Source organism: Sparus aurata, chromosome 2 (genome assembly GCF_900880675.1).
Source record: "Sparus aurata chromosome 2, fSpaAur1.1, whole genome shotgun sequence".
Taxonomy (NCBI): Eukaryota; Metazoa; Chordata; class Actinopteri; order Spariformes; family Sparidae; genus Sparus; species Sparus aurata.
This window is the reverse complement of record NC_044188.1, coordinates 23795965-23820513: the sequence shown is the minus strand read 5'-3', so window position 1 is coordinate 23820513 and position 24549 is coordinate 23795965. Positions and strand designations below refer to the sequence as shown.

Genomic DNA, 24549 nt, shown 5'->3' with positions numbered 1-24549 from the left:
AATATATATAAATATATATATATATACATATATATATATATATATATATATATATATATATATATATATATATATATATATATATATATATGAAAGACCATACATTTTATACTTTATACACATTTCTACAGTATGATACAGTGTATGGCTTGGCAGAAATATTGATTTCTCAGACTGAAATAAACAAAAATGCACGCTTTACTGACCAAAGAACAAATACAACTGAGTCTTAAAGGTCCAGTGTGTAGGGTTTAGGCGGATCCACTGGCAGGAATAGAATATAACATATCATGTTTTCGTTGGTGTGTGAGCACCTGAAGTATTGTTTTTGTGACCTTAGAAGGAGCCTTTCACGTCTACAAAGGGAGCGAGTCCTCTTTCTACAGAGTCAGCCATGTTTCTACAGTAGCCCAGAACGGACAAACCAAACACTGGCTCTAGAGAGGCACTGTGAGGACAAGGTGAGGGGTGTTCAGTTGGTTGCAATGTGCGACCTCGCTGCCTGATGCCGCTAAATCCCACAGACTGGACCTTTAAAGCTGTAGAAGAACTCCACTCTAAACATCGAGGTGCTCCTTCCTAATCTTTACAACTCAGTCTCCAGAAAACGGCACTTGTAATCAAAGGTCACGGTAAAAAATAGACTCATATTTGATAGTTATTTCATCGACACTTGAAAAGCTTTCCTCTGAGAGCAACAAGGCACTGTAGCCATTTAATCTTACAGTTTTTGGCAGTGAAGTGATTTATAGTACAAAGATACACAGAGACACTACAGTAAGGCAAACTTTTTGATATTTTGGCACGGCATCATATGAGGCAGCTTAGAGGATCAGTGTGTGTGTGTGTGTGTATAAGAGAGAGAGAGTGATCTTCCGTGGTTGTAATGCTTTACCTGCTTGGGTTTGACAGACATACACTCCTTATAGCAGAGACCTGCTCAAACACCGTTTTTTTAAAGGCCACATTTCAACCAGTACAATCTATGCATCTTAGCTCTTTGTATGGTACATTTTTCTGATACACAAAACAAAACAAAAGAAGGGCTACATTAGGTAACATTTGGATGCCACCAATATGTTTCCAGTCAAACTCTCAAAGCAAATGGCTCTAAACACCACACAGGCTTTTTACAGTGATCCTGAGGCACTATTTGTTTTCAGGTTGGCTTTAGTCTTTGGCTGTTTTTCGCTCGCGCTTAGCTGGCTGCACGGGTCTCTGACTGCATCGGGAGCTCCCGCTCGGACCCCTCCATCGCCGCGGCCGCACTGTGAGTTTCCGAACTGAGGTCCTGCGGCTCGAGCTGCGGCGCCTCTCCCGCGCGAACCGGCGCTGCTTTCTCTGCCCCCCTCTTCATCCTCTCCTCCGCCTCCGCCTTCATCCGCCGCTCTTCAGCCTCGATTTCCTCCGTGGTGGGGATGGAGTTCTTCTTGGGTCTTCCCTTGGGCTTAGTCGGGGCCTCGTGACCTCCTTTGAGCACCTAGAATAAGACACAGGTGATCTTAGAAGACTCGCCCGGTAATAAATGGCGGCAGCAGACGAAGGCAGGGCCTGCTATTATAGTAATTAAGAGAAGACATATTGCCACTGGCTGCCCCTCGTGCACTCATTCATCTTTAACGATTTGAGGCCTTTTTTGTTCTCCCGAGTTGTTGACCCTTCTACAAAAGTGTTTGCTCTCGCTGCCGTCATCATCGGTCACAGCTCACACCACACCCTTTTCTTTTTTTTTTACCATTAGCTTATCTTGCTGTTACAGTGCAAACCAGCATTACATGTAACTACGTTAGTCGCAAAATTGAGCCGGACAAAAAATTGGATGAAAAATTCCACTTTGAAGGATGACAGAAAAGACAAATAGACAAAATTAAACAGACACATTTTCGGCTGCTGTCTCTTACCATTTTCTTCCACTTCATGCGCCTGTTCTGGTACCATGTCTTCACCTGGAGCTGTGTGAGTCCAAGTGACTGGGCCAGGTCTAACCTGTAAAATCACAAGCAAAATAAAAGGCTGCACATTAGACGGGCAGAGTCCTTCACATGCTTTCAAAAGGGCTTTCATCATTTTTTTGTCCCAAAGCACCAGAAGGAATCTTTTTTTTTTTCCCTACCACTGACAGGAAAATAAAGAAATGATAAGAATCTTGACACTAATTGTGGTTCTTACCTTTCAACAAAATATATACGCCTAGAGGTTGCCGGAAATTGCGCGCCTAAGCGCAGCAAGAGACCTCTCTCCTACTCTTAACTCCGTCTTTGAATCTCACATCAAAGCTGATTCGCTGGTGCTGGGACTTTGACACTGTGCACCTGCAGCCCAGGAAACACTGCTCGAAACATCTGTACCGACATCGGTAATCTAATCACAGCACTTGTAGCGGGACGATTGGGGCGGTCGGAGGCAAAAATTCAGAATGCATCCACCACATGTGTCGATCCATGACTAATAGGGCTATTGGCCGGTGCGTAACGTGATATCTCAGGAAGGGACAGATAAAGTGAACAAGGCATCCATTTGTGAAGGAGAAGGAGCGGTTATCTGGCTTTTTTTAAATGAGATTTCCTCTTCCCTAACTCTTTAACAGGCAGACGAAAGGGGTTCTCACCCCCGCCGGCCCCCCAGTGAAAGGAACCGGCTTTCATTTGATGGTGAAAGTGGAAGCCGAGATGCAGAGAAGGCGTGAGCAGAATCTAAAAAGCAGAGCGATGACAAACCCCTGAGATTCATGGGATTGTCTACATAACCTTATACCTTGCATAAAAGGCTGTGCGTGGCTGTGTGTGTGTGTGCGCGCGCGTGCGTGTGTGTGTTTGTGTTTGAGCTTTTTAAAAAAAAAAAACGCCAGACACAGACGCAATCAAGCTGTCTATCAGACTTCACCATCATACGTGCCCCAGTCTGTGGCTCAACAACTGCAGGCAAGGAAAAGTAATTGCAGAAAAAGGAAAACACCCCCTTATTTATGGTTATTAGCTCTCAATGGAGGGAAACCACATACTTAAAGCGATAGAGGCATTATTCGAGTTGCTCCCTCCGGGCTACTCGGCCGCCATTTTGTTCCATTCTCGCACCTTTCGCAAGGTAATCTTGGGTGTAACTGAAAAAAGCTTTCAACAGTAATGATGATGATGACATCAAGAAGCATTAAAGCGCTAATTATTATAATTGGAAGCGGCGTAAAATCATTATCGCGCTATGACATAAATCATTTTAAGGAATACTTTTGGTTTGGGCTCCCCACCGCCGCTGCGCATGGTCTCGATTGGAGACCGCAGAGGTTCCAGGCCAAAGGAAAAGGGAGTGAAAAGTAAAGTTATCTTTGGATCATAACAAACCAAAGTGGGGAGCACGCCACACCTTTGATGTGGAGCTTTAAAGGGGGGATTTTCTCTGTTGATGTTTTTACCGCCAGCTGGGTATTTAATTAATTTTCAACACAGTGTCAGAATCAGATATTTTGACAGGACGCAGTATTTTGGCACAGCGATCCATAAGGGTGGTTGGTTTTGATCACTGAGTTGTGCTCAGCCTGGGGGCTTCTGCTTCAAGATGAGGCATGGCGCCTTTCCAGCGGCCCCGGGCGAGCCAAGATGTGAAATATTTAATAATGCATCGTGGGAGTTTTCCCCACGGATGGGATGTAAATGGAATGACAAATAAATCTGGTTCATTTCAAATATGCTAATGTCTTTTCAGATTAGATGTGGTAGCAGACGCATACGCAATGTTTGAACCGGTGCGTGTGTGAGTGTGGAGTGTAGATCTTTTGCATATATAAACGCACGGACATGCTGTACATGAGAACATTTTTTCATGTATCTATTTTTACCACCGCTGATTTCAAAGATGGCTAACAGGGTGGGGTAGAGTGCACAGCCATCTAATGTGCACTTGGTGCAATAGTTCACAAGAAGTTTGCGATTCCTGCTGTGCATGTGGAGAAAAGCTTTTCAACAACAGTATGGCTCAATATATTGTCGGGGTCATAATGGAAAAGTAGCCTGCAGGCCAAATGTGGAAGCGAGCTGCGCAATAAAACTGGAAAAATAGAGTCTAACCTCACGTAAGGTCCTAAAAATGACCCGAGAATGGAACTTAAGACACAGATATTAACATGTAGATTACTTTATCTTATTGTAGACAGCAGAATGTGCTTTATATACACCTGCACATGTGTGAAATGATTGGCAGTAAATCAATGTATTACATTTTCTGTTTGCTTGTGTTGGCAGCCGTCCCTGTTCTCCTGAATACGGCAGTGTTTCTTTGTCGGGGATTTTTTCTTCTTTTTTCCTCTCTCTCTCTCTTTTTTTATTTTTTTTTTTTTTTTTTTTTTGCTGTTGGAGCACTCAGGGTTAAAAAACGTTATTCTTGTCTCAACTAGAAACGCTGAGGTAATGCTTTGGCCTCGACAAATTCACATTACATGAGACGTTCCCCACAGGATAAATCAAAAATTATGATGTTAGGTTAACCACTGCCTGATAATTGCAGTTGTGGCTTTGAGAGTGTGTGTGCATGTGTGTGTGTGTGTTTGTGTGTGTGCATGCACTGTACTTCAAAAATGCGCTCTATGCCAGACATGCAGGTTATCAAAATGTCACAGTTGAGTGATGCATATTTGACTCTACAGTAGATGAATTTTACATTTCGCACATCAGTGGTTTTCTTACTTTGATGTAACTAAGTCACAAAATCATGTTAGCACAGGCATTTTATACCTTTTTTTTATGTACGTGGTTTTATACAGTGCTGTTTCTGAGCTCAGTGCAGCCGACTTGTGAGAATAAAATGCTGTCATTTTATGTTTATAGCTGGGAAGGAAAGGAGGCCAAGCCAGAGACCACTGTTCAAGAAGGTGTTTCAACAATTAAAACATTTTTTTCCAGCCATTTTTTGCCAGGGCATTTTTGATGAGATGTTGGGACAATTAACAACATGTAAACCAAAACAGAATCTTTTCCTAATCTTAATCTTTTCCAGAGCTTTTGTGCATGAACGTAAGGTGTAAAGTTGCAACACGAAGAAATGTTCAAAAGAAAAGTTGAAACAAATCCCTCGATGCAGAAACCTGCATTTCCAACATGTATTCTGCCGACTGGGTTGCTCAATGCATTGTTGCAACACACTTTTACTGCAATCCCAGTGAACCTAAACACATCCAATTAGGCGTGTGATTGCTCATCTGCACTGACCTATCAGGTGTGGACAGGTACTTCTGCTTCTGGAACTTCTTCTCCAGGCCCATGAGCTGCAGCTCGGTGAAGATGGTGCGGCTGCGGCGCGGCTTCTTCAGGCGGGGCGTGCTGCGCTCCGTGTCCTCGTCACTGCTGATGCTGAGGGGCGTCTGGCTGGGCGAGGGCTCGGAGCCTCGCTGGTGCTGCGGGGAGAGCAGGGGCAGGTGTGAGGGGACGATGCCTGGAGATGACCCCTGGGGGACGTGGGGCGGCTGCCGCGTGATCACCGAGAGGAGAGGGTAGGCACGCAGTGACGAGGAGCCTGGAGGAGCAGGGACAAGAACATAACATGACAGAGGGAACATTGAGAGTTTTTTTTTAGTGAGCCTCTCTGTCACTTTGGCTGTACCATTATCGACCGCTTGTAATTGCTCGGACAGGTTCGTTTTTAATGGCCCGGTGTTTGCTGTGAAAAGTGTTTTGCTTTTGACCTTTCTCGACGCAGAGGGCTGTGATCCCAATGACGCAGACCGTGTTTTACACCGCTCCTCTGAACCCCTTCGAATGAATGATTATTTTTCAGGGGTTGTTAAATACTAACTGGCCTCCCAGCTCAAAATATCACGTGCACACATTGACAACGACAGCGTGATGCACATGTAGACACACACACACACACACACACACACACACACACACAGGCGCAGAACGAGCCATAATAAAACCCCCAAATAACTAAATCAAACACTGTTCAGCTAATAAACTTTTCGCCCTCTCTCGCAATCTCTCTCTCGCTCTCACTGCAAATGTGCGCAGTTACACACTCACACACAGACTTTTCTTCTTCTTTTTTTTTTTTTTTGCTCTTTATCAGAGCAGACAGAAGCAGCAAGACGCCAGAATCAATAAAAAGTAACACTTGTCTGGAGCCGATGTCGACGCGAAAGAGGTTGGCGAGAGGATGTGTCGGGTCAACCAAAGTGAATGTGATATCCGCCAGAAAAATCCTCAAATATGAAAAAAAAAAAAAGGAAAAATTTACAAGCCGACTGAGCACAGCGCAGGCTGTAATGCGCTGGCTGATAAGGAGGCAGCAGAGAAGGACACAGAGGGGATTATGGGAGTAGAGGTGGAAGATATGGAGGGAGATACTAGGCTGTGACGGGCAAGAGAAATTATGCACAACATGTGTGTTCCCCGGTTTGTCTGTGGTAGAGCTTGTCTCCCTAATCTCCTCGTCGGCTTCGACAGACAGCCTAGACACCTGGACACACACGTTCAAAACAATACCTGAGGGAGACACAAAATCAAACACCGGCTTTCATTTTTAATTGCTGCTGCTTGATTGTTTTCTGTTCCAGTTTTCTTTTGACCTTAAGGGGGGGAGGAAAATGGATTTCAGTACAAGTGTGAAAAAGAAGAGGAGGAGGAGGGTGAATGCTCACAAAGAGGGTGGAGCACTCACGTCTACTTTTCTGGTCTTACAGGATGATTAGACTTGAATTTAGATGCTTACACATACAATGGGCACAAACCCATGGTAAACCTCACCATTGGATGTAAATTGAGCGTGAGGAGGCGTAAGCGCTGCATATAAGTCCATATACAGGTAGGCGCAGTCGCTCTACACACACACATACAGACAGAAACACACACACGAGACACTGCCTTGGGCTCACCATGACATCATGCGAAGGTGCTGAGGTCATCACTAATCCTCCAACGTGAGATTGCTGCTATTGCAACAGGTCTAGACAAGAAGACCTTTTTTTTTTCCCCCCCCCGGCTGCATGCACTCTCTCCCTCTCTCTCTCTCTCAATTAATACCTTACTATTTCAGCTGCTCCTTCTCTCTGTATAGTCACATCTGTATAAATGTTGGACTTTCTGACGGATGAATCATCTGATTTTCATGTTTTAAAAAATCCAAGCAATGTCGTTTCAAAAGTGAATTTGTGGCATCACTCATGTCATTCTGAATGGGGGGGAGGAAGAAAAAACATCTCAGTCAGGAAATCTCTTGTCAGCAGAGAGCTTGAAGTTGTCTCCGGACGGTCCCCCTCAGAGGCAGCGCGAGGAAGAAAGGAAGAAAGAGAGTGAGAGAGAAGGAAATGTCAGCCCTTGTGGTGACTTTCCACTGACAGCGAAAGCTGCCTCTCTGACATGTTGTTGACAAGTGCCAGTGTCCTGTCAATAGTCTACAAATAAACTGTTTGAGTAGCTACAGGAGAGCAGCGCGGCCCCGTGCAGCAGCAGCAGCACACTGATACTCTTGATAATCACAGTCGGAATGTGGGGACTTGCACAAGTGCGTATGGTAACCATTACAGAAGTCATACCTGCTAAGAATAGATCAAGAAGAGCTGTTTGTTCAGCATTCCTTTTAATACCAACAACTATTGATCATGTAGCTAATAAGACATAATTTTTTGGTCGATTAACCATGTTTTAAAGAGGTCCTATTATGTTTGGGGGGTTTTTGCCTGTCCTTCCTTGTGTTCTGTAGCATTTTAGTGCATGTAAAAGGTTCTGCAAAGCGAAAAAGTCAACGCCAAAGGGAGATACTCTCACTGCTCCTGCACCACCTGAAACACCTGGTTAGGAGTCGAGCCTTTGCTTCCATAACTTACGTGCGTCACTGTGTAACAGTTGTCATATAAATATATATTTTTATGTATTCATTATAAGAAAATACACTTCAGTCAGTCAGCAGACGCACTGTTGCTACTACTATAGCTGTGTTATTTTAGATCACACTACCTTGCGTGACCCGCCCTTCTCTGCCTCTGATTGGCTCATCCTGCCCATTACGTAATGCGCAGGTCCAACTCTCACCAAAGATTGAACAGAGGTGAGGTGTCTCGCTCTGTTGCTAAAACGGCGCATTCAAGACACAGTGCGTAAAGGGATGCTACAGAAATGCGCCATATGAGAAAAAATAAGGTGTTTTTGAACATTAAAGTATGTAAACCTGTTCTACGAGGACCCCAAAATAAAAGTATGGACCTGAAAATTAGCACAATAGGACCTCTTTAACCAAATCCTTTACACAATGCCTGCTCACTAACACCTACACTACTTCTCTCACTCTTTTTTTGTCAATGGGATGTTGAAATGGGTGATTCACTGCTCAGTAATGATAAATATACCGTACGCGCACTGTCGTTCATTTGCGGTACACGCAGTGGTGACAGCCAGGAAGCTTATCAATTAAATGGTTTTGGTTTGTTTTGGCCTTGCCATGCCAGCGCAGATCAAACATAGTCAGGGTGGGAAGGGCAACAGGCCACGCAGCTTCTTCACCCGTTTGAACTCACTGCTTTCATTGGAATCACTCATCTTCAGGGCATGTCGGGTTGGAGCAATTTGAATACCAGTTCTCAACGAACGACAGAAAGATGTTGTCGAGAGCATCTCGTTGAGTTTAATTGTCAGAGCCTTTTCCCAGGCACACTGACAAGCAAAGGGTGTTACATTAAACATGAGCGCTAACTGTTTAATCTGAAAGCCGATCCACTCACATGAAATCAGCCTGTAGCATAAACTACTTTTAGAACTGATTTATCACTGATCCCCTGTCGAGATAGACAAATGTGATGGCAGTGGCTGTGCAGAAATGACGGGGAGATGACAGCTTGTCAAACATTATCCTCGACAGAAGATGGAAGATGTGTGCACATTTTTTTCTTTGTGTGTGTGTGTGTGTGTGTGTGTGTGTGTGTGTGTGTGCATACTTGCCCCTGTGTGTTGACATGGGTGTAATCAACCTTCTCAAGCCAGCTTTATGCCTAATAGGAGACTTTATTGTCTGCAGCGGATTAGAGTTTGAGATGGGATGAAAACCCTTTTGCTCAGTTGGATTTCTTCTCTAAGTCCCCAGCCAATACCCGACCAGTGTGCAGCGGCCCTCGGGCTGCACACACTCCTGCCTTTTTCCTTTTTGTTTTTGTTTTTCATCATGCTGTCAGGTGAGATTACACCGCAGTTGATCTTAATCTCTCTCACCTCTTCCAGAGAAAACCACCGCTAAAAGCCCTGCCCTGGGTCCCGCTGAGAGATGGGACTCCAAATGAAATATTGTAAGCTGCCATTACGTCGTTCACCGTTCAGCGCCCGGGTCACGGCTCACTCTCTCTGCTCTGACAGGGGAATTGGCTCCACGTGTATCAGCCGCTTTTACTGCTTAGGACGATTGTCTCTGTTTTCATTTCAGCTGAACGAAAATGCACCGGGAAAACGGTCATGTTGGTATTGTTTGTGATCAGCAGTGAAGATGAATTTGTTATCAGCCGCTTGCTGGCAGCGTTATTGGCATCACTGTCTCTCAGCGGCCTCCGCTGGCAGCAGGAGGTTACAGCAGCCCTTTCCTTTCGCAGAATGAAGAAGTCAACTCTCAGTGTTAGGGGGCCATGCAGGGGCCAGCCGCCTCTCTCTGGCCCAGGACCTGTAAGCCTGCCAGCTTCTATATCAAGCACTAAAAAGCCATTGATGTTGTGGAATATACTGTGTCTCACACCCCCGCAGCTACAAATAAGTGGTGGGCACAGTGTTCTGATATGCAGGGCGGGTTACTCTATCCATCCGAACAGAGGGGTGCCAGTCATGGCGCGCACCAATCCATATCAGAGGGATGAGGGAATCGCTTCTCTCTATTTTTATCCGGCTGACCCCTGTCATCATCAAATTGCAGCGGCTATTATTTCAGACTTTGGAGCAATTATCCTAATGATTACTAGAGTGTGCAGTAGCATCTCAGTTGTTTGGATTCATCCGGAATTGCAATTAAGAACCAGTCAGGATGGTTTGTTTTGACAAGACGGCGAGGGCCCGTGCCAGCAGAGATTGGTCATACTAACTCGGGGTTATTTTCAGCAGGTAGGAGACACACCTAGAGAGCCATCAGTCTGTCTATCATGTGGAGATTTAGGTCATTCTGACAAATTACTGAAAGGGAAAGAGAGAGAGAGAGAGAGAGAGAAAGAGAGCACTTCATGGACTGTGGGAGCAATGTGATTTTGATTCAAAGGGATCAGCTGTTTGTCAGTTTCTTTCCCACATGTTTCCAAGAGGAATCAGCCCGCACAGGAAAATGAATTGTTAACGGTGTGGAATGACGAATGAGAGGTTTGTGTGCAGAAGCTCATTAAAGAAGGCCTTCGGTTGAGCAAAACCCCCAGTGTTCATCAAAGCAAATGGTACCTGATGGAATAAAGGTTACAGCTCAGCGACCAGGGGGCCTCTGGAGCGAGACTCGACTGCGTCTTTTTTTACCCGTCACGCCGCCTCCCCGTCGACTTTTGTGCGCAACCACGGCGACTTTATCAGTGCAGTCATTCATCAGAAGCCCCGACGCACCACTGACAATCACTCACCGAGCCGCAGGTCTTTGATTTCCAACACTTAACACTTGGCTGCAGCGATTTATCATGCTCAAAGTGAGGAATGTGAAGTTAGGCGCTGCAACTTTGGCAGAGGGGAAGGGCGCGCAAACGAATCGCGACGAATAATTTGTCACAATAAGCATCTGACGCAAACCTGCACGTGTGGGTGACAAGGATGATACATTAGGGGGGCGTTGTAATCGTCGCAAATATCAGTATTTAGGGGGAGGAATAATGGGTTTTAAAAAAAGAAAATGAATTCAGCTTAGTGGCACAAATACACATGTCATTAAACCAGCACAACCGACCACACGCAAACCTTTTGCTGTTGACACATTTTTCCTGATCCATGCACTATTTAAACCTGATACTCTTTTTATAAATTCAAATAAAATTATTTATCAATAATTAAATTGATCTCGTGCGTAAAAATCCTCTAAGAGTCCTCCAATTAACATCTTATAATTTTCTCACTAATTCAATCACCTCGGAGTCACATTTTCCAATTAGTTTTATTAACAAGAAATTCTAGTCCTGAATTTGAAAAGAAAAAGAGCAAAACAAACTTTTTTCTTACCCGAACACGAATGGAGAGGCTTCGGTCGCACGATGAGCGAGGGGCACACCGAGTAGAGAGAAAGTTTCTCAAAATAATCACATGTCTCCTTGGAGAGAATCTCGTCTATCATGAAAGTCTTGTAGCGCCTTCTGGCAGCCTTCAGCTGCCCGGGGGAGGAGAGCCTCAGCTCGGCTTGACAGTGCATGATCTGTCCCTGTGCGCAGTGCGCTGCCTTCCCTCAACAACTTCACTGCTACTTCAGGGTTTTGCAGGTTTTTTTTTTTTTTTGTCCGCTTGGAGAAAAAAAAAAGGCGACTGCTGGAGTTCACGCGCTTAAATAACTCATGGTCTTTTTCGAAATGCAGCTTTAGGATATCCCTGAAGAGTCGCGGTGAAGATCAGCAGCCTTCAAACTTGAGCCGCGTGTGCGGAGCTCCACAGTGGTAATGAAGTGAGTGCGACGTGCGCTCACACCCACTGCTATATAAACCATCCCTGAACACATCTCTGCTGCTCCATCTCTCTCTCTCTCTCTCTCTCTCTCTCTCTCTCTCTCTCTCTCTCTCTCTCTCTCTCTCATACACACACACACACACACACACACGTACTGTGCATGCACATGGCCAACTCCCAAACACCGAAAAACTTCATTCTCTCTCTCATACTTCTAACGTTTCACAATGTGGTAAAACAAACTCTACTACAAGTGGAGCTTCTCGTCAGAACTGGGTCATATTGTCAGAACAAAAAAGGAATTTAATCAATACAGACAGAAGAACAAAAGACCTCTGTCTTATTTATTAATTTGTTAGTTTTTGACTGTGTGCCACGTCTTCGCTCCGAACGATTCATTTAAATGATTTGTCTTGAGCAGTTTAATCATTTCGCCATTGGTGGATCCGTGTAAAACTGGATTTATTTGTTTTGTTTTTACTTTAGATCTATTTTATTTATTCTGAGTTTGCTTGTGACTTAGTATGCGCAATTTATTGTACAGTTCGACTCAAAAGTAACGAGGGGTAAATAATCATTCCTTTCTTTCTTTCTTTCTTTCTTTCTTTCTTTCTTTCTTTCTTTCTTTCTTTCCTATTTCTGTTCCTATTTCTACAACAGTTGCTATGCTGCGTTCCGTGTTGAACGTCGAAACACCCATAACAATTTCTGAGTTCAGGCAGTAGCAGTCAGCCTACATGAATAACAATTTGAATTTCTTTGCAAACTTATTTTTTGCGATCATTGTTTGAATTGTATAAATATAATTTCTACGAAATAATAACAATAATGATAATAATAATAATAATAATAATAATAATAATAATAATAATACTAATACTAAAACTAATAATAATAATAATAATAGCAATAATAATAATAATAATAATAATAATAACAACTCAACAGGATAACTCTTGAACGAGAGGAACGCCGCAATAAATATTAACAGAGCACACAGTAGTGGCAGGACTGCGGCTAAAGGCCACCCAGTCTTTGCTGTCTTGCCAAAGCAACTGACGCAGTTGTAACTTATTATTAATACACAACTGCGTGCACATGGCAATACATGAAGGCACGCCGAATAAAAGGGGAACTGTCTTGGTAACATCTCTCAATTCAATTACGGCGGAATAAGAGCAACAGCCCGTGGGACTTCTCCGAGCTCTGGATGGATTGGCACAAAACTAACAAAAGTCTGTTTTCGGAAGAGCGGGTCTATTATTTTGGAAGTCAAACAAAAAAAAAATGTCCTATCAGTCTCGGCCACCACATTAACGAGAGGGAACAGTCACTTTGAGTTCCTCTGACAGGCTCTGCGCACGCTTCTGCCTCACTGAGACCTGTTGCGCATTTTCACATTATTTTTATCTCACCACAGATCAGCCCCCTAATTGTTTTTACGGTGTTATTTTCTATTTGAGAAAGGCTGAGGAGGAGGAACGAAAAGTTTCCGTAAGGCTCCATTTTTATTTCCATGTATCGGTCCCAGTGTTTTAATGAAACTAATGATGAGAGGGAGAAGAATCATCACTGTGGGGAAACTCTGGGCAGGTTAGTTTTCTGTGTCTGTGTCTTGGTGAAGAGGAGGAGGAGGAGGGTCATCATCATCCCAAGAAGTGGAAATAAATGGAAGCCACCGCGTTCAAAGAGCGGAGGACTGTGGAGGAAATGTGGGAGCTGTGTATGGGAGAGATCTGCTTCTTTACAGAGGTCTGATGGCTTCATCAGAGACAGAGGAGGGGGAGGGGGGAGAACAACTGTGGAGCACTTCTTTTTTTTTTTTTTTTATAGTTTGGCTGTAGAGAAAGAGAGAAACGATTTCAAATTTAAAACCCTCAAATCTTTTAAATGCACATTTCGAAAAACCTTTTTAAAAAACTAAACATCTGCACTACAAATACTGTTTGTAATTATGCCGAATCAAATGTCACATATGGGAATATGTATATTTAACTATTTTAAAGAACTTTTGAAGTGATCGCACGGACAGCCCGTCACCCAGTGCAGTGGAGTGAGAGGCCTGCGCGTCGGGGCTGCCGCGGCACCGATGAACCCGACAACCCGACAACCCGCCGGGCTGCCAGGACCCGAGGAATCACGGCTGTAGGCATCTTGACACTTGTGGTTTTGCGTTGCGAGGCTGCTGGAAAAGGGAGGGTCTCCGGGCGTTTGGAAGTGGATCATTTCAGGAGACACACGCTTCTATATAAGTCCACACAGCAGCGGCTACTGAGCGGCCTCTCTAATCCGCCTGCTCCAGGGCTGGCGACGCCAGGCAGATCAACCAATTAAAAGAGCTATGCCGCAGCCAGAAGCGTAATAAGGGCCTTCCTAGTACCGACACCGAACAGAGGATACTCTCTATTAGAGCGATTTGGGAGCATCAGGATGCAATCCGACACGGCGTAGATTACAGGCAAGACACGGAGCTTAGTGCGCAGGGTGCAAATGCACCTCCACTTTTGGACACCGGGAGGTTTATTGGGGATATAGTCGTCGATACAGCGCCGTTAGCGGCATAAGCACTTTCGGAAGGGTAGATTATGACCTCGGCGCGGACATTAAGGGATTTGATCATCACTTTGTTGTAAGCAAGCCCGATCACAGGCTGACACTGAGGCATCAATGCTGGGAGGCAGATGGCAACATGAGATGTTAAGGATCAAAGTGCTGCTAATTCTGGGATGGGACAATAGATTCTACCTCTCCTCCCCCACCAATCTGGAAATTAACAGAAACCTGTGCCTTTATTAATTGGTGCTAAGACTCTTCTCATAAAAGAACCAGATATCACTGTGCTCAACACCGGTGCACAAGAAATACCCCCCGCAAAACATAATTGCATGCTGTAAAGTGAACAGGGTGGGTGTCAAATCCATGTAAAGACTTGAAAGCATCCGAAATAGAAAAAGGTCAAATGTAGGAGCTGATCATGTGGCTCGGTTATATTTAACATCTTAATTGATTCAATAAAAGGATGCCTGTGGCGCCACCTGTAGATTACTTCATAACCCACTGCACAAGCCTATTAGTTACACGTAGGCCATTTATAGGTGCAGATGAGGCCGGCGTGTGCATGTATAATGGCATGTAGCGTCAACATACAATAGCTCACTTAGTCACATACACAAAGAGCTGTAAATAGCATTCATGGTGAGCAGCCAAGGGGCCAGGCGTTCTGTATCGTTTGGTCACATGAAAGACAAGGCAGCAGTCAAATCAAAAGGAGCTTTATAATAATGAAAATGTTCATTTTAAAACAGTTGGTCTTACAGACTCAGAATAAAAAAATAAAATAAAGCCTGTTTTAACAAAGAGCAAGGTCAACAGATCAAACATTAAGAAAGGGTTGGTGCCCTGTCGCAGTAAAACTGGTGCTGGTGGAATCTTTAGCTGGAAATTTTGTTCTTTTTTTTTTTTTGCAAAGTACCTGAAGAATTTAAAAATTCTGGGAGCACCATTTAAATACAATTTGCATAACATAAAAACTGTCCAATATCCTAAACCCTTTTTCTTTTTTTTTTTTTTAAATACGTGTTTTTTTCCAAAATGACGATCAGTCACGTCTGAATTTTTTTTTTCCCCCCCTTGCTCTTCTGACATTACAATTGTTCCCCTCAAAAAATGTTGAGACATCTGTGAGGAAAAGCTCACATGAAAGAAGTGTACAAATTTAAAAACGCCTTAAAAAGTAAACAAAAATGGCTCTAAGGCATAAGTTATTAAATCTTCAAACTGGTAGGATCATGTACAAACAACCTGAGTATACATGTGAGTTTGTGAACATAATTTCATGATCATTTTTTTGAAGGCTGTCCATATATCTGTGAAGAGTTGAAGTCTTTGCAGAAATCCTTTAAGCGTCTCTTTACCGTCGCCACCTATTGTCTTGGTAGCCACGGCTGCCACCCCTGTCCTCATGGTGTCTGCTTCCGCCTCTGCTGCTGTAGTGACGGTTGCCGCTCCTGTCGTTCTGGTGGTGATAGCTGTCCCGGCCGTGTTGCTGGTGGCGGCCGGAGCCTTGCTCCTCCGTGTAGCGCTGATTTCTGCCGCCGCTGTGCATCTGGGACGGCTGCTGTCGATACGGGGTGTTATTATGTTGCCTCGAGCCCCCTCTGCCAGAATTTCCACCTGCGGACGGCTGCCTCTGCTGAGGCGCGGAGAAGCCGCCATTCAACTGCTCAAGCTGCTGCATCTGGAGCTGCCACATCACGTTGTTCATCTACGGATGACGTAAGAGACAGACAACAGGATGATTGGAGCCAAAAATCCTGTCGCTTTAGCCATTTCAACTATGCAGGGTACACATTTCTTAATTTGTGCCACAGAATCAGGAGGTACATTTGAACTTTTACTTAAATTCGAGACTGTGCAGTCCACGGTCATTATGTTCATATAAAAAGTAAAACCTTACCACAGCATGCTTCTGCAGATTATCAGGAGATGAATAGGACCGCTGCATCTGAGGCGGAGGAGTATACGGTGGGGAACTGAACTGGACTGGGGTCCTGTGAGAGGAAAGCAAACCGCTGTCAAATATCTTCTCATAAAAAAAAAAAAGAAAAAATTAAAGAAAAGTGTCTACCCAACATCAGGTGCATATTCCACATAATGAATTTTTCAGAAATCGCTTTATGGAAAATATGTCTGAGGCAAGTTCACATACATATTCAGCTGGATGTGCAAAGAGAGGAAAAATAAAGAGCCACCGAAAGAATAAAAGGACAAAACATAAAAGTGTAAAAGCCAGCAGAAACACTAATACAGATGTCAATATTACTGAAACACACCCAGACTTATGTGGTGCCGTTTTTTTTTTATTTTTTTTTATGATGCATTATCCAGCTACTCAATAACCATCACAGAAGACCCACTAATAAGTGTTGCTGAGCTTATAGACATTTCTCATAATTTCAGACATAGAACATCCCTCTGATAACAACAACAACAACAACCTGCAAATAAAAGTCAGACCTGAAGCCAAAAGCAATTAGCCTAGTACCAAGCCAAACAACACGAATTAGGAACACATAATTCATCCACCTAGCCACATCAACTTGACATTACATGCGCTGCATCATCCAAGAAAATAATTGGTGTTTTCGCTGCATGCTGCTGTTGTTGGAAAAACCAAGCGACGGAATTTAAAAAAAGCGAAGGGGTGTGCCAAAATCTGCTACTGAATATCTGATGAACAAGTTCACCATCAGCAGAGACGGGGAGCCAAGTCTGACTGATCCAGTTCCAAGGGCCTGGATTTATACACAATTGGCCCGCCACTCCTAAATCCTAGCTGCCGCTCCTTCAAATTTCTTTCCTTTTTTTCCCTCTTTTTTTAAAAATTGTCGCAAAAACACCACCACCGCATCATATCTCCACCTTCACAGCAGAGTCCTGCACTGGGTCGGGTGTCGCGAGTGCTGAGGTAAACTAGATAACTATCTTGCTCAGTATCTACTCTTTGGAGTAGACGTTAATTACTCGCGAGAGCGCGGCCTTGAAAGTGACATCACATCAAGCACCCAGGCACCAGGTCGGAGAGTCAGAGGAGTGTCATCTTGAAAATAGGGCAACGACTCACCGGAGAAAAGGTAGACTTATTAGCTTAAGAAAACTTATAATAGATTTTATAAGTTCAATAGACATTCGCAAAATATTAATGGCCAGCTAAGGTTACTTAACATATCGGTAGCTTAATTAATTGGGCCCGGTGCCAACTCAACTCAGTGTTGCTAACGTGAGTAAACTAATTGATAGCATTAAGCGAATACATAATGCCGTGATGTAACTGCTGACTGCATTTTCAGATGAGCTTGTTCAAATATTTCTCAAAGAAGAGAAAGACACCTGATGAAGATGACGCTAGTCAGGTATCATTAGCCTTTTACTGACTCAAATGATGATGGTTAGGTAAAAAAAATTGTGTTCACACTTGTAATCAGATGTGATGTGAGTGTAAATTATCTAACGTTAATGTTTTATGTAATCGTATAAGACAAGTAACATTAGACAGGGAGGAGCAGTGGAACAAAGTGAAGGAGAGCCAAGTGAAGGAGCAGGAGAGCAAAGTGATGGTGCAGGAGAGAAAGAGGAGAGGAGAGGAGAAAAACCTAAAGGGAAGCACAGGCTATCAGGCTGGGACCCTAAATTAAATTAAATTTAAATTAAATTAAATTTAAAAAATATATATTTTATTGTTGTATTTTTTGTTATTATTTTTTATTTTTACATTCAGCCTTTAAAAAGCCATTTTCCATGCCAGCCATTCAATAAAAAGGGGGATTATGCGGGGCATAAAAGTAAAATCTGCAGTCAAGTGTCATTTGTTTATGCCGCCACGGCTCCCCGGAGAGCCTGCCCCCGCTGCTGAAAAAAATCCTAGAGGAAACACTGAATGTTGAAATCAGTGTTCATTACCGAACCCTTGGCTTGTTTTTCCTCACAAGGCAAATACTGCTACAGTGAAGATCCTTCATGTCAGGTAACAAGAAAAAAAAAAAGCCACAAATGAACTGTCCCAAAGCCAACCGCGGAAATGAATGACGGTGGTAGGGCTGGGCGATAAATCTGCAAAATCGATTAATTTGAGTCTGTGGTTGAAGATAGAAAAATTAAATTGATTTTCTCGTTAATTTGCTCCGCTGCCGCTCCCCATGGGCTTGTTTAAAATAAATGCAATGCTTTTAACAATTTCTTTGTAACGTGAAGTTTTTTTCTTGAGAAGGAAAAACAAAATGATTAAAATTGTGTATCAAGTTTGGTGTGAGAAAATCAGAGATTAAATTTTCAAGATTCAAGCTTATAAGGGCACCTGGATGGTGTGGTGACAAGCTGTGCTGATTCAATAGGCTACATCAGGAACAACCACCACAATTACACTATGATACTATGTAAGCAAACTTTTAAAGCCATTCTGGGGGGGCGATTGATGATTTTTTGAGCCTCGTTTTCAGGCAAATCAAAATCATTCCTCATCAGAGAGCTTGCTTTAATATGATGTACACTATTCATGCATAAATGTTTATGCATCAGTAAGAACATTTTGATTTTTTGTTAGTTCTACAAAAGATGATACGTACCAGAATCAAATACGGCAGATATTTCTAACGACTAAATTCGATTCAGTTTTTCCAAGAAATACTCTTAAAGCCAAGTTTCTCTCCACTCTAGTGGTACAGCAGGACATAATTTAACAAACACAAAACGCACAACTATATTACATTATTCTGATACTGTTGAATGTAACTGTAAGGCCAATACTTTTAACTTTTCCAGTAAATGCCCTGTACAGGCACTGGGGCATGAAATTTGGCATGTTACATGGAAAGGATTGCACACAGAGTCTTCAGTTTGTGTAAATACAAACCAGTCCAATCCCATTTCATTCATCATCTTTTGCCAGTGCTCCAATTTCTGTGCACAGGGTACTGCCAACAGCAGCAAGTAATATTCAATAAGGAGGAAGCAGGAACATATTCAACACGAACACAGAGAGCCTGGTACCAATTAAAAACTCAAAATTATTAACTATGTTACAAAAGGGCTTCATTCTCAGCCCAACAAATCAGTGATGCACTTGGTAAATGTGTCATTACAGTAATACATGATTATTTGCAGGGCAAAATATTTCAGATTTAAGAGGTGTTCGGCAAAAACATTTCAAAAAGCTGACTTTTAGGCTTGTGAAGAAACAAGCATTGTGATTCATTTGCACTGAAAACTGCTGTAATTGAAAGCATACACAATTTTCTTGGCGTCTTTTTAAATGGAAAGTTCAAATTGTATGACCATAACAAAGACGATAAAGAAATGATCAAATCATTAAAAAAATAAAAAAAATAAAATCCAACTGAAATCTAATTGCAGTATAACCCACTTCATCCAACATGTTGTACCCTAGTCCATATTATTGAGTGGCCTGTTTGTGAAATGGTCTCTGTAAATCTGAAACCCCCTGATAAGCATTTACACCATGTTTACTGATATCCAGGACTCTTACTGAAAGGTAAACACAGAAGGAGTCAGTGACATGTGCGCAGTCAAACTAGGCTCATATTACAGGAACCTCCTTGCCGTTATTTTATCCACAAATTATATACACAATTTACTGGGTCCAAACTGGATATGTCCCACACTGACCATCCAGTCATCACAGAATATGCTTAGAGCAGCTGAGTCTCTGGCTGATTGATTGGTGCATCTCTACCTGACACATTCACATGATGTATGCCTTCAGGTAGGCTTAAAAAGCCACCTGCTTAAAATGCAGCCCAGAACCATCATGCTAGTTGCTGTTACTGCAAAGCTAGAGAGACACAAAGGTCTATCCAAGTTGAGGCTGAGAGGTGGAGAAGAGCCAGAAGCTGCTGTAATTCTACTGACAAAACTGTTCATGGGACACTCTTACCTTTGGCCATGAGGATTTGGGGTATTTACAGGACTTGAATTCTGCGAGTTCCCTGGACTGCTGCTGTGAGTGCTGCCTATAATGGGACAAAGGGACAGAACACAGGGTATTAGGAACGGACAAAACAATACAGCTTAAAAAATAAGTATGTCCATAATAATACAAACACAGGGACCATCAAAGCTGCTATGCTGTAGAAAGAAGCAGTACTGTATTTAATGGCAGTTGCATTTTACCAGGAAAAAACATCTCCAAGAAAAGGTAATGGCAACATAAAACACACAGACAGCAAGAGAGGTTACCATATGCACTAAACCACCTCACAGGAACATGTGACAATTCTTGTCTTCCTAAAAAGACATTATGGCAATATGACGAAATCATAACTATTGTTATTTCCTACCATGTTCCTGCTGTTTACTTACGAGATTGTGCAGTAATCAATATCATCTTAGTACCCGTCACACAGCAAGAATATTGGCCATACTGTCTGCAACCTCTTGATGGAGCTAAGGCCCAAGCTGCAAACCTGACTGACTAATGCTGCCCTGAGTATACCTGTGAATACAGAGGCTGCGATTTTAGACTTAATTTCCTCATTTGATTTGGCCGTGTGGGTACTGGTGGTAAAGACCAATGTGGCTTTTCGTTCTGTGATTGTGAACTGGACTGAACCAATTTGGAATAGGGAAAAAAAAGATTCAGCGTGAACTCACATAAACATCAATATCATTTTGCTTTCTTCTTATTATAATTATTATATTTTTATATAATAAATTGGAGTACATCACCCTATTTTGGTGACATTTATTTGCTACTTGCTTTATTAACAATATTATTTGAGGGGGTCAATTTATTTCCATTTCTATTATTTTCCAGAAGTGAGTGAGTGGCACATCAGGTCATTTATAATGTGCAAAACTGGCAACAGTGTATACATTTATTATTATTATTATTTTTTTTTTTTACAAAAAAGGCAGTTGTAACGCGAGTGCACTACTCAAAATGAGTTAGCGCTATTGGGATGCATTTGCATGGATATGAAATAAAAACCAAAATAAATGTGTGCCATTATTTTTGGGGACGAAAAATATTCACAATGTATTAAATAAAAAGTCTGACTTGTCACAGACTAAGGAGTCAGGTGAAACACTAAAGTATCCCTATATCCCTCACCAATTTTGAGTAGTGCATCTAAAAATAGGGATAATCTAAAATAGTTGCATTGCGAAAAAAGATCTACAGATCTTTACAAATCAAGACTCAATAGTCTTCAATGCTGGAAAAAAAAAGTTTAAACCGAATTGTGAAGGACTGTGAGTAAATTTACTTAAGTAGTGTACCAAAGTATAAGTTTATGGTTATAGTTCATTTAGCTATATAGATATAGGTCATTTAATTGGTAAATGGACAATATGAGAACTTTTTGGTATTTTTCACTTTGCCTGCAATTGGAATTAAAAAAGGAAACAAACAGATTCCAATAATCAGAACAATCCTTAATATTAGATTCAATTATTGGTTAATACCTGTCATACATGATTTAGTTAAATACACGGTGTCACTGTGCATTTGTGCTGTTTAGTTAATCTATGGATGCCGTTTTTACAGACAAAGTCAATGGAGCTACAAGACTTGACAGGTAAAATCGTTACATATAATAACTTCTATCGAGTTATTCCTGGAAGTCAGATCATTACAATCACATTTTGTTAACATCATGTCCTGTCTCCGTATCAAAACAAAGATGGCAGCCCGCCGACTATACGGATTCGAAACCTAGCCGTAACTCGGAAATGAATCCAACATGAGTGGTGGAGAAAATATTCAGATTCTTCGCCTAACTTCTTCATAAAGTCACCTCACCTGATCTGAACTGCACATGGAGAGTTCTCCCAAACAGCGCTGTCCCGTTGAGGAGCTGCACGGCGTACGGCGCGGACTCCTCATGTTTGTAAACGGCGAAGCCAAATGTTTTCTGTTTCCCATCCGCGTCTTTAGGAATTTTAGTTTTGATGAGAGGTCCTGCCTGCAAAAACAAAAAACAAAACAATTAATCCCTAACGACGCGACTAGCTACCCAAACAACAACTAGCTACAGCTAACGCTAGCTGCTGTTCGTGTATCAACATCATCTGTCGGAACCGTCCACAGCGTTAGCAATCTGACATATGAAATGGAGCCACACGCATTGCAAAATAAGCCTGGCACTCAAGACTAAACATTTTATTGCCACGTTTATCGCTCACATGCATTCTATTTGTTAGCACTGTGTTATGCTATCCATAGACTTTATATATGCTAGCTAGAGCTAACGTTAGCAACAACAGCACCTGCACAAACAGCTCGAACAGCAGCTCCTCCGTCACTCTCGAGTCCAGATTTCTTATGAAGAGCGTCCGGTCCGTTTCATCCTCTATTCCCATTGTACCTGAGCAGATAGGCGGATAGTGGCACTGTCCGGGCGGTGTGTGGATGCTAGCGTAAAGCGTATAGCGTAATTAAGCGCTCTGCGAAATTTAAACGGAAGGCCTGGATTGTCGTAAAGTGAAATGCCGTAACACTTGAGTTTACGTCGTAGCGAACGGCGCCTACTTTACGACACATAATGCGATAGCTTCTTACTAGACGGCGAAGGCTTGACCCGCCCTACTCTGCCTCTGATTGGCTTAATCTGATTTTGTCACCCTTAACCCTAACCAATGTCGCTCATGATGCCTAAAACTAACCAACCCAACCAAAGAACGCAATAAATACTAGCCAATCAGAAGCAGAGTGGGGCGGGTTATTCCTTCGCCACCCTGTTGAAAAATAAATAAATATTAATAATAATAAACTTTATTTATAAAGCACTTTTCAAAACAAAGTTACGAAGTGCTTTACATGGTTGAACCAGGATTAAAACATTTCAGGATTTAGGCAAACAAAATCAGGCATATTAAGTAATACAGAAATGACATGTAAGAAATAATACAGAAAATAAAAGAATAAAATATCCAATGATAATATGAGATAAAAAACAATAGCAATAACAATAGACAAACAAGACGTGTTGAAAATAAAGCAGCGTGGTTAAATTAGTAAAATGCTTTTTTGAAAAAATAAGTTTTGAGGAGTGATTTAAAAGATGTTACTGATTCTGCAAGTATCAGACTCTCAAAAAGGATTGAGGTGAGGCATACGTGTATTAGGCCTATCATGAAGCAAAATTAATTCATCCATGTCATGTTCCATGAACTATCAAGAATGCACAATACGTAACAGTATGTTATGCATGACTTAATATGTAAACAATAGGTACATTAATGCAACAGCGAAGGTATTTAAATTAATGATGAATTAATAATGATATTCATGTCTTCATAGGCAGAAAAAAAACTGACCAGTCACATGTGCATTCCATATAATTCAAAGTGTTTTAATTATGATTAATTATTTCATTCATTATCTCACCATGTTTGTGGCACTTACCATATCTGTACAACTACAATTTCTTAATTGTAACTTATCATTTGTATAAATGCCAATTTCCCGACATCCAGGCTGACTTCTTCAAACTCTTCTTTTGTCTGTTGGTTTTGACTAACAGTCTAAAACATGCACAAAGGTACGACACAGTTGGAAAAAAATGGAATCCTTATATTTGACAAGCTGAATGTCTGGGATTCTTAAATTAAAAGTTTTCCGATACATTTCCAGCTGACTGACAAATGAATGAAATTACTAAATTCCTTCCGTTCTTCAGGTATACATGTAGATGACTCACTTTGCCTGTTTTATTACATTTCTCTGGGTTTCTTTCCTGAGAAAGACAGTTAATCCCACAGTCTGTTAGATGTGTCCATTCACCTAAATGTGTTCAAGAGAGGGAGAATGTCACTTAAATGTCATACCTACATAGTATTTTTGGTTGATGGTAAAGCTGAAGTGCAAACATTTTGAATTGCTGGAATAGTGAATCAGTTCATAGGACTTGCTAAAAGACAACCAGTGTCTGAGTGATTTTTCTGAGTAACGTAGGCTGCTGTCTCAGACACAAAAATGCCCTTTTCCACAGCAGACATTTTGATTTGTCATAGCAGGAACAGGCACAGGTGTTACTAATAACATTAACGATGGTTCCGATCCATTCATGTATCTCAGAAGGCCGTGACAGTGAACCAGCATGAGCAGCGCCAGGACCAAGAAGCTGAAACAGCGAAATGATTTTCAAGCCATTCTCTTTGTCATTCAAACCAGTGTTTCTCCTGCAGTGGCATGTTTAAAATGCCCACTGTGAAAGAAAACAGCTTCAGTTACTTGCAGTGCTGCTTTAAGACAAGTCAAACAACCCCCACAGAGGGTTTCCTGCACATAAGACCTTTTCACCTGTTCTTTGGACTGCATAGTATTCATTCTTTTAAATTACTTTAAATATTTCAATGGCATTTTTCCATATGTGACCAATACTTTTAGCTAATTTCCTACCTTATACCTTTGCTAATATAAAGTCAGTCTTCTTTTCCCTTCTGTGGCATACTCAGTTTC

The 24549-nt window shown here is 42.1% G+C and overlaps 2 protein-coding genes across 2 annotated transcripts; both read right to left on the bottom strand.

The window, feature by feature from the left end:
- Positions 1-1135: 1135 nt before the first annotated feature.
- barx2 (BARX homeobox 2) lies at positions 1136-11455 on the bottom strand. The gene is made up of 4 exons (XM_030439800.1): positions 11139-11455; positions 5199-5502; positions 1902-1986; positions 1136-1480 (listed from the first exon to the last, which is right to left on the bottom strand). Exons 1-4 carry the CDS (start codon positions 11323-11325, stop codon positions 1199-1201), a joined length of 858 nt encoding a protein of 285 aa, XP_030295660.1. The 5' UTR covers positions 11326-11455; the 3' UTR covers positions 1136-1198.
- A 3374-nt stretch (positions 11456-14829) lies between these two features.
- rbm7 (RNA binding motif protein 7) lies at positions 14830-22606 on the bottom strand. The gene is made up of 5 exons (XM_030407639.1): positions 22356-22606; positions 21889-22051; positions 20023-20098; positions 16030-16123; positions 14830-15837 (listed from the first exon to the last, which is right to left on the bottom strand). The coding sequence occupies exons 1-5, from the start codon at positions 22446-22448 to the stop codon at positions 15484-15486; spliced, it is 780 nt and encodes a 259-aa protein (XP_030263499.1). The 5' UTR covers positions 22449-22606; the 3' UTR covers positions 14830-15483.
- Between the last annotated feature and the right edge of the window lie 1943 nt (positions 22607-24549).

Coding starts and splice junctions, on each gene's coding strand:
- barx2 (XM_030439800.1), bottom strand. CDS start 11,325: ATGCACTGTCAAGCCGAGCTGAGGCTCTCCTCCCCCGGGCAGCTGAAG. Junction 5,503..11,138: donor GCCTCTCCATTCGTGTTCGG/GTAAGAAAAAAG, acceptor CTGCTCCTCCAG/GCTCCTCGTCACTGCGTGCC. Junction 1,987..5,198: donor TACCTGTCCACACCTGATAG/GTCAGTGCAGAT, acceptor GTGATTTTACAG/GTTAGACCTGGCCCAGTCAC.
- rbm7 (XM_030407639.1), bottom strand. CDS start 22,448: ATGGGAATAGAGGATGAAACGGACCGGACGCTCTTCATAAGAAATCTG. Junction 20,099..21,888: donor CCATGTGCAGTTCAGATCAG/GTGAGGTGACTT, acceptor GTCCCATTATAG/GCAGCACTCACAGCAGCAGT. Junction 16,124..20,022: donor CCAAATCCTCATGGCCAAAG/GTAAGAGTGTCC, acceptor TTCCTCTCACAG/GACCCCAGTCCAGTTCAGTT.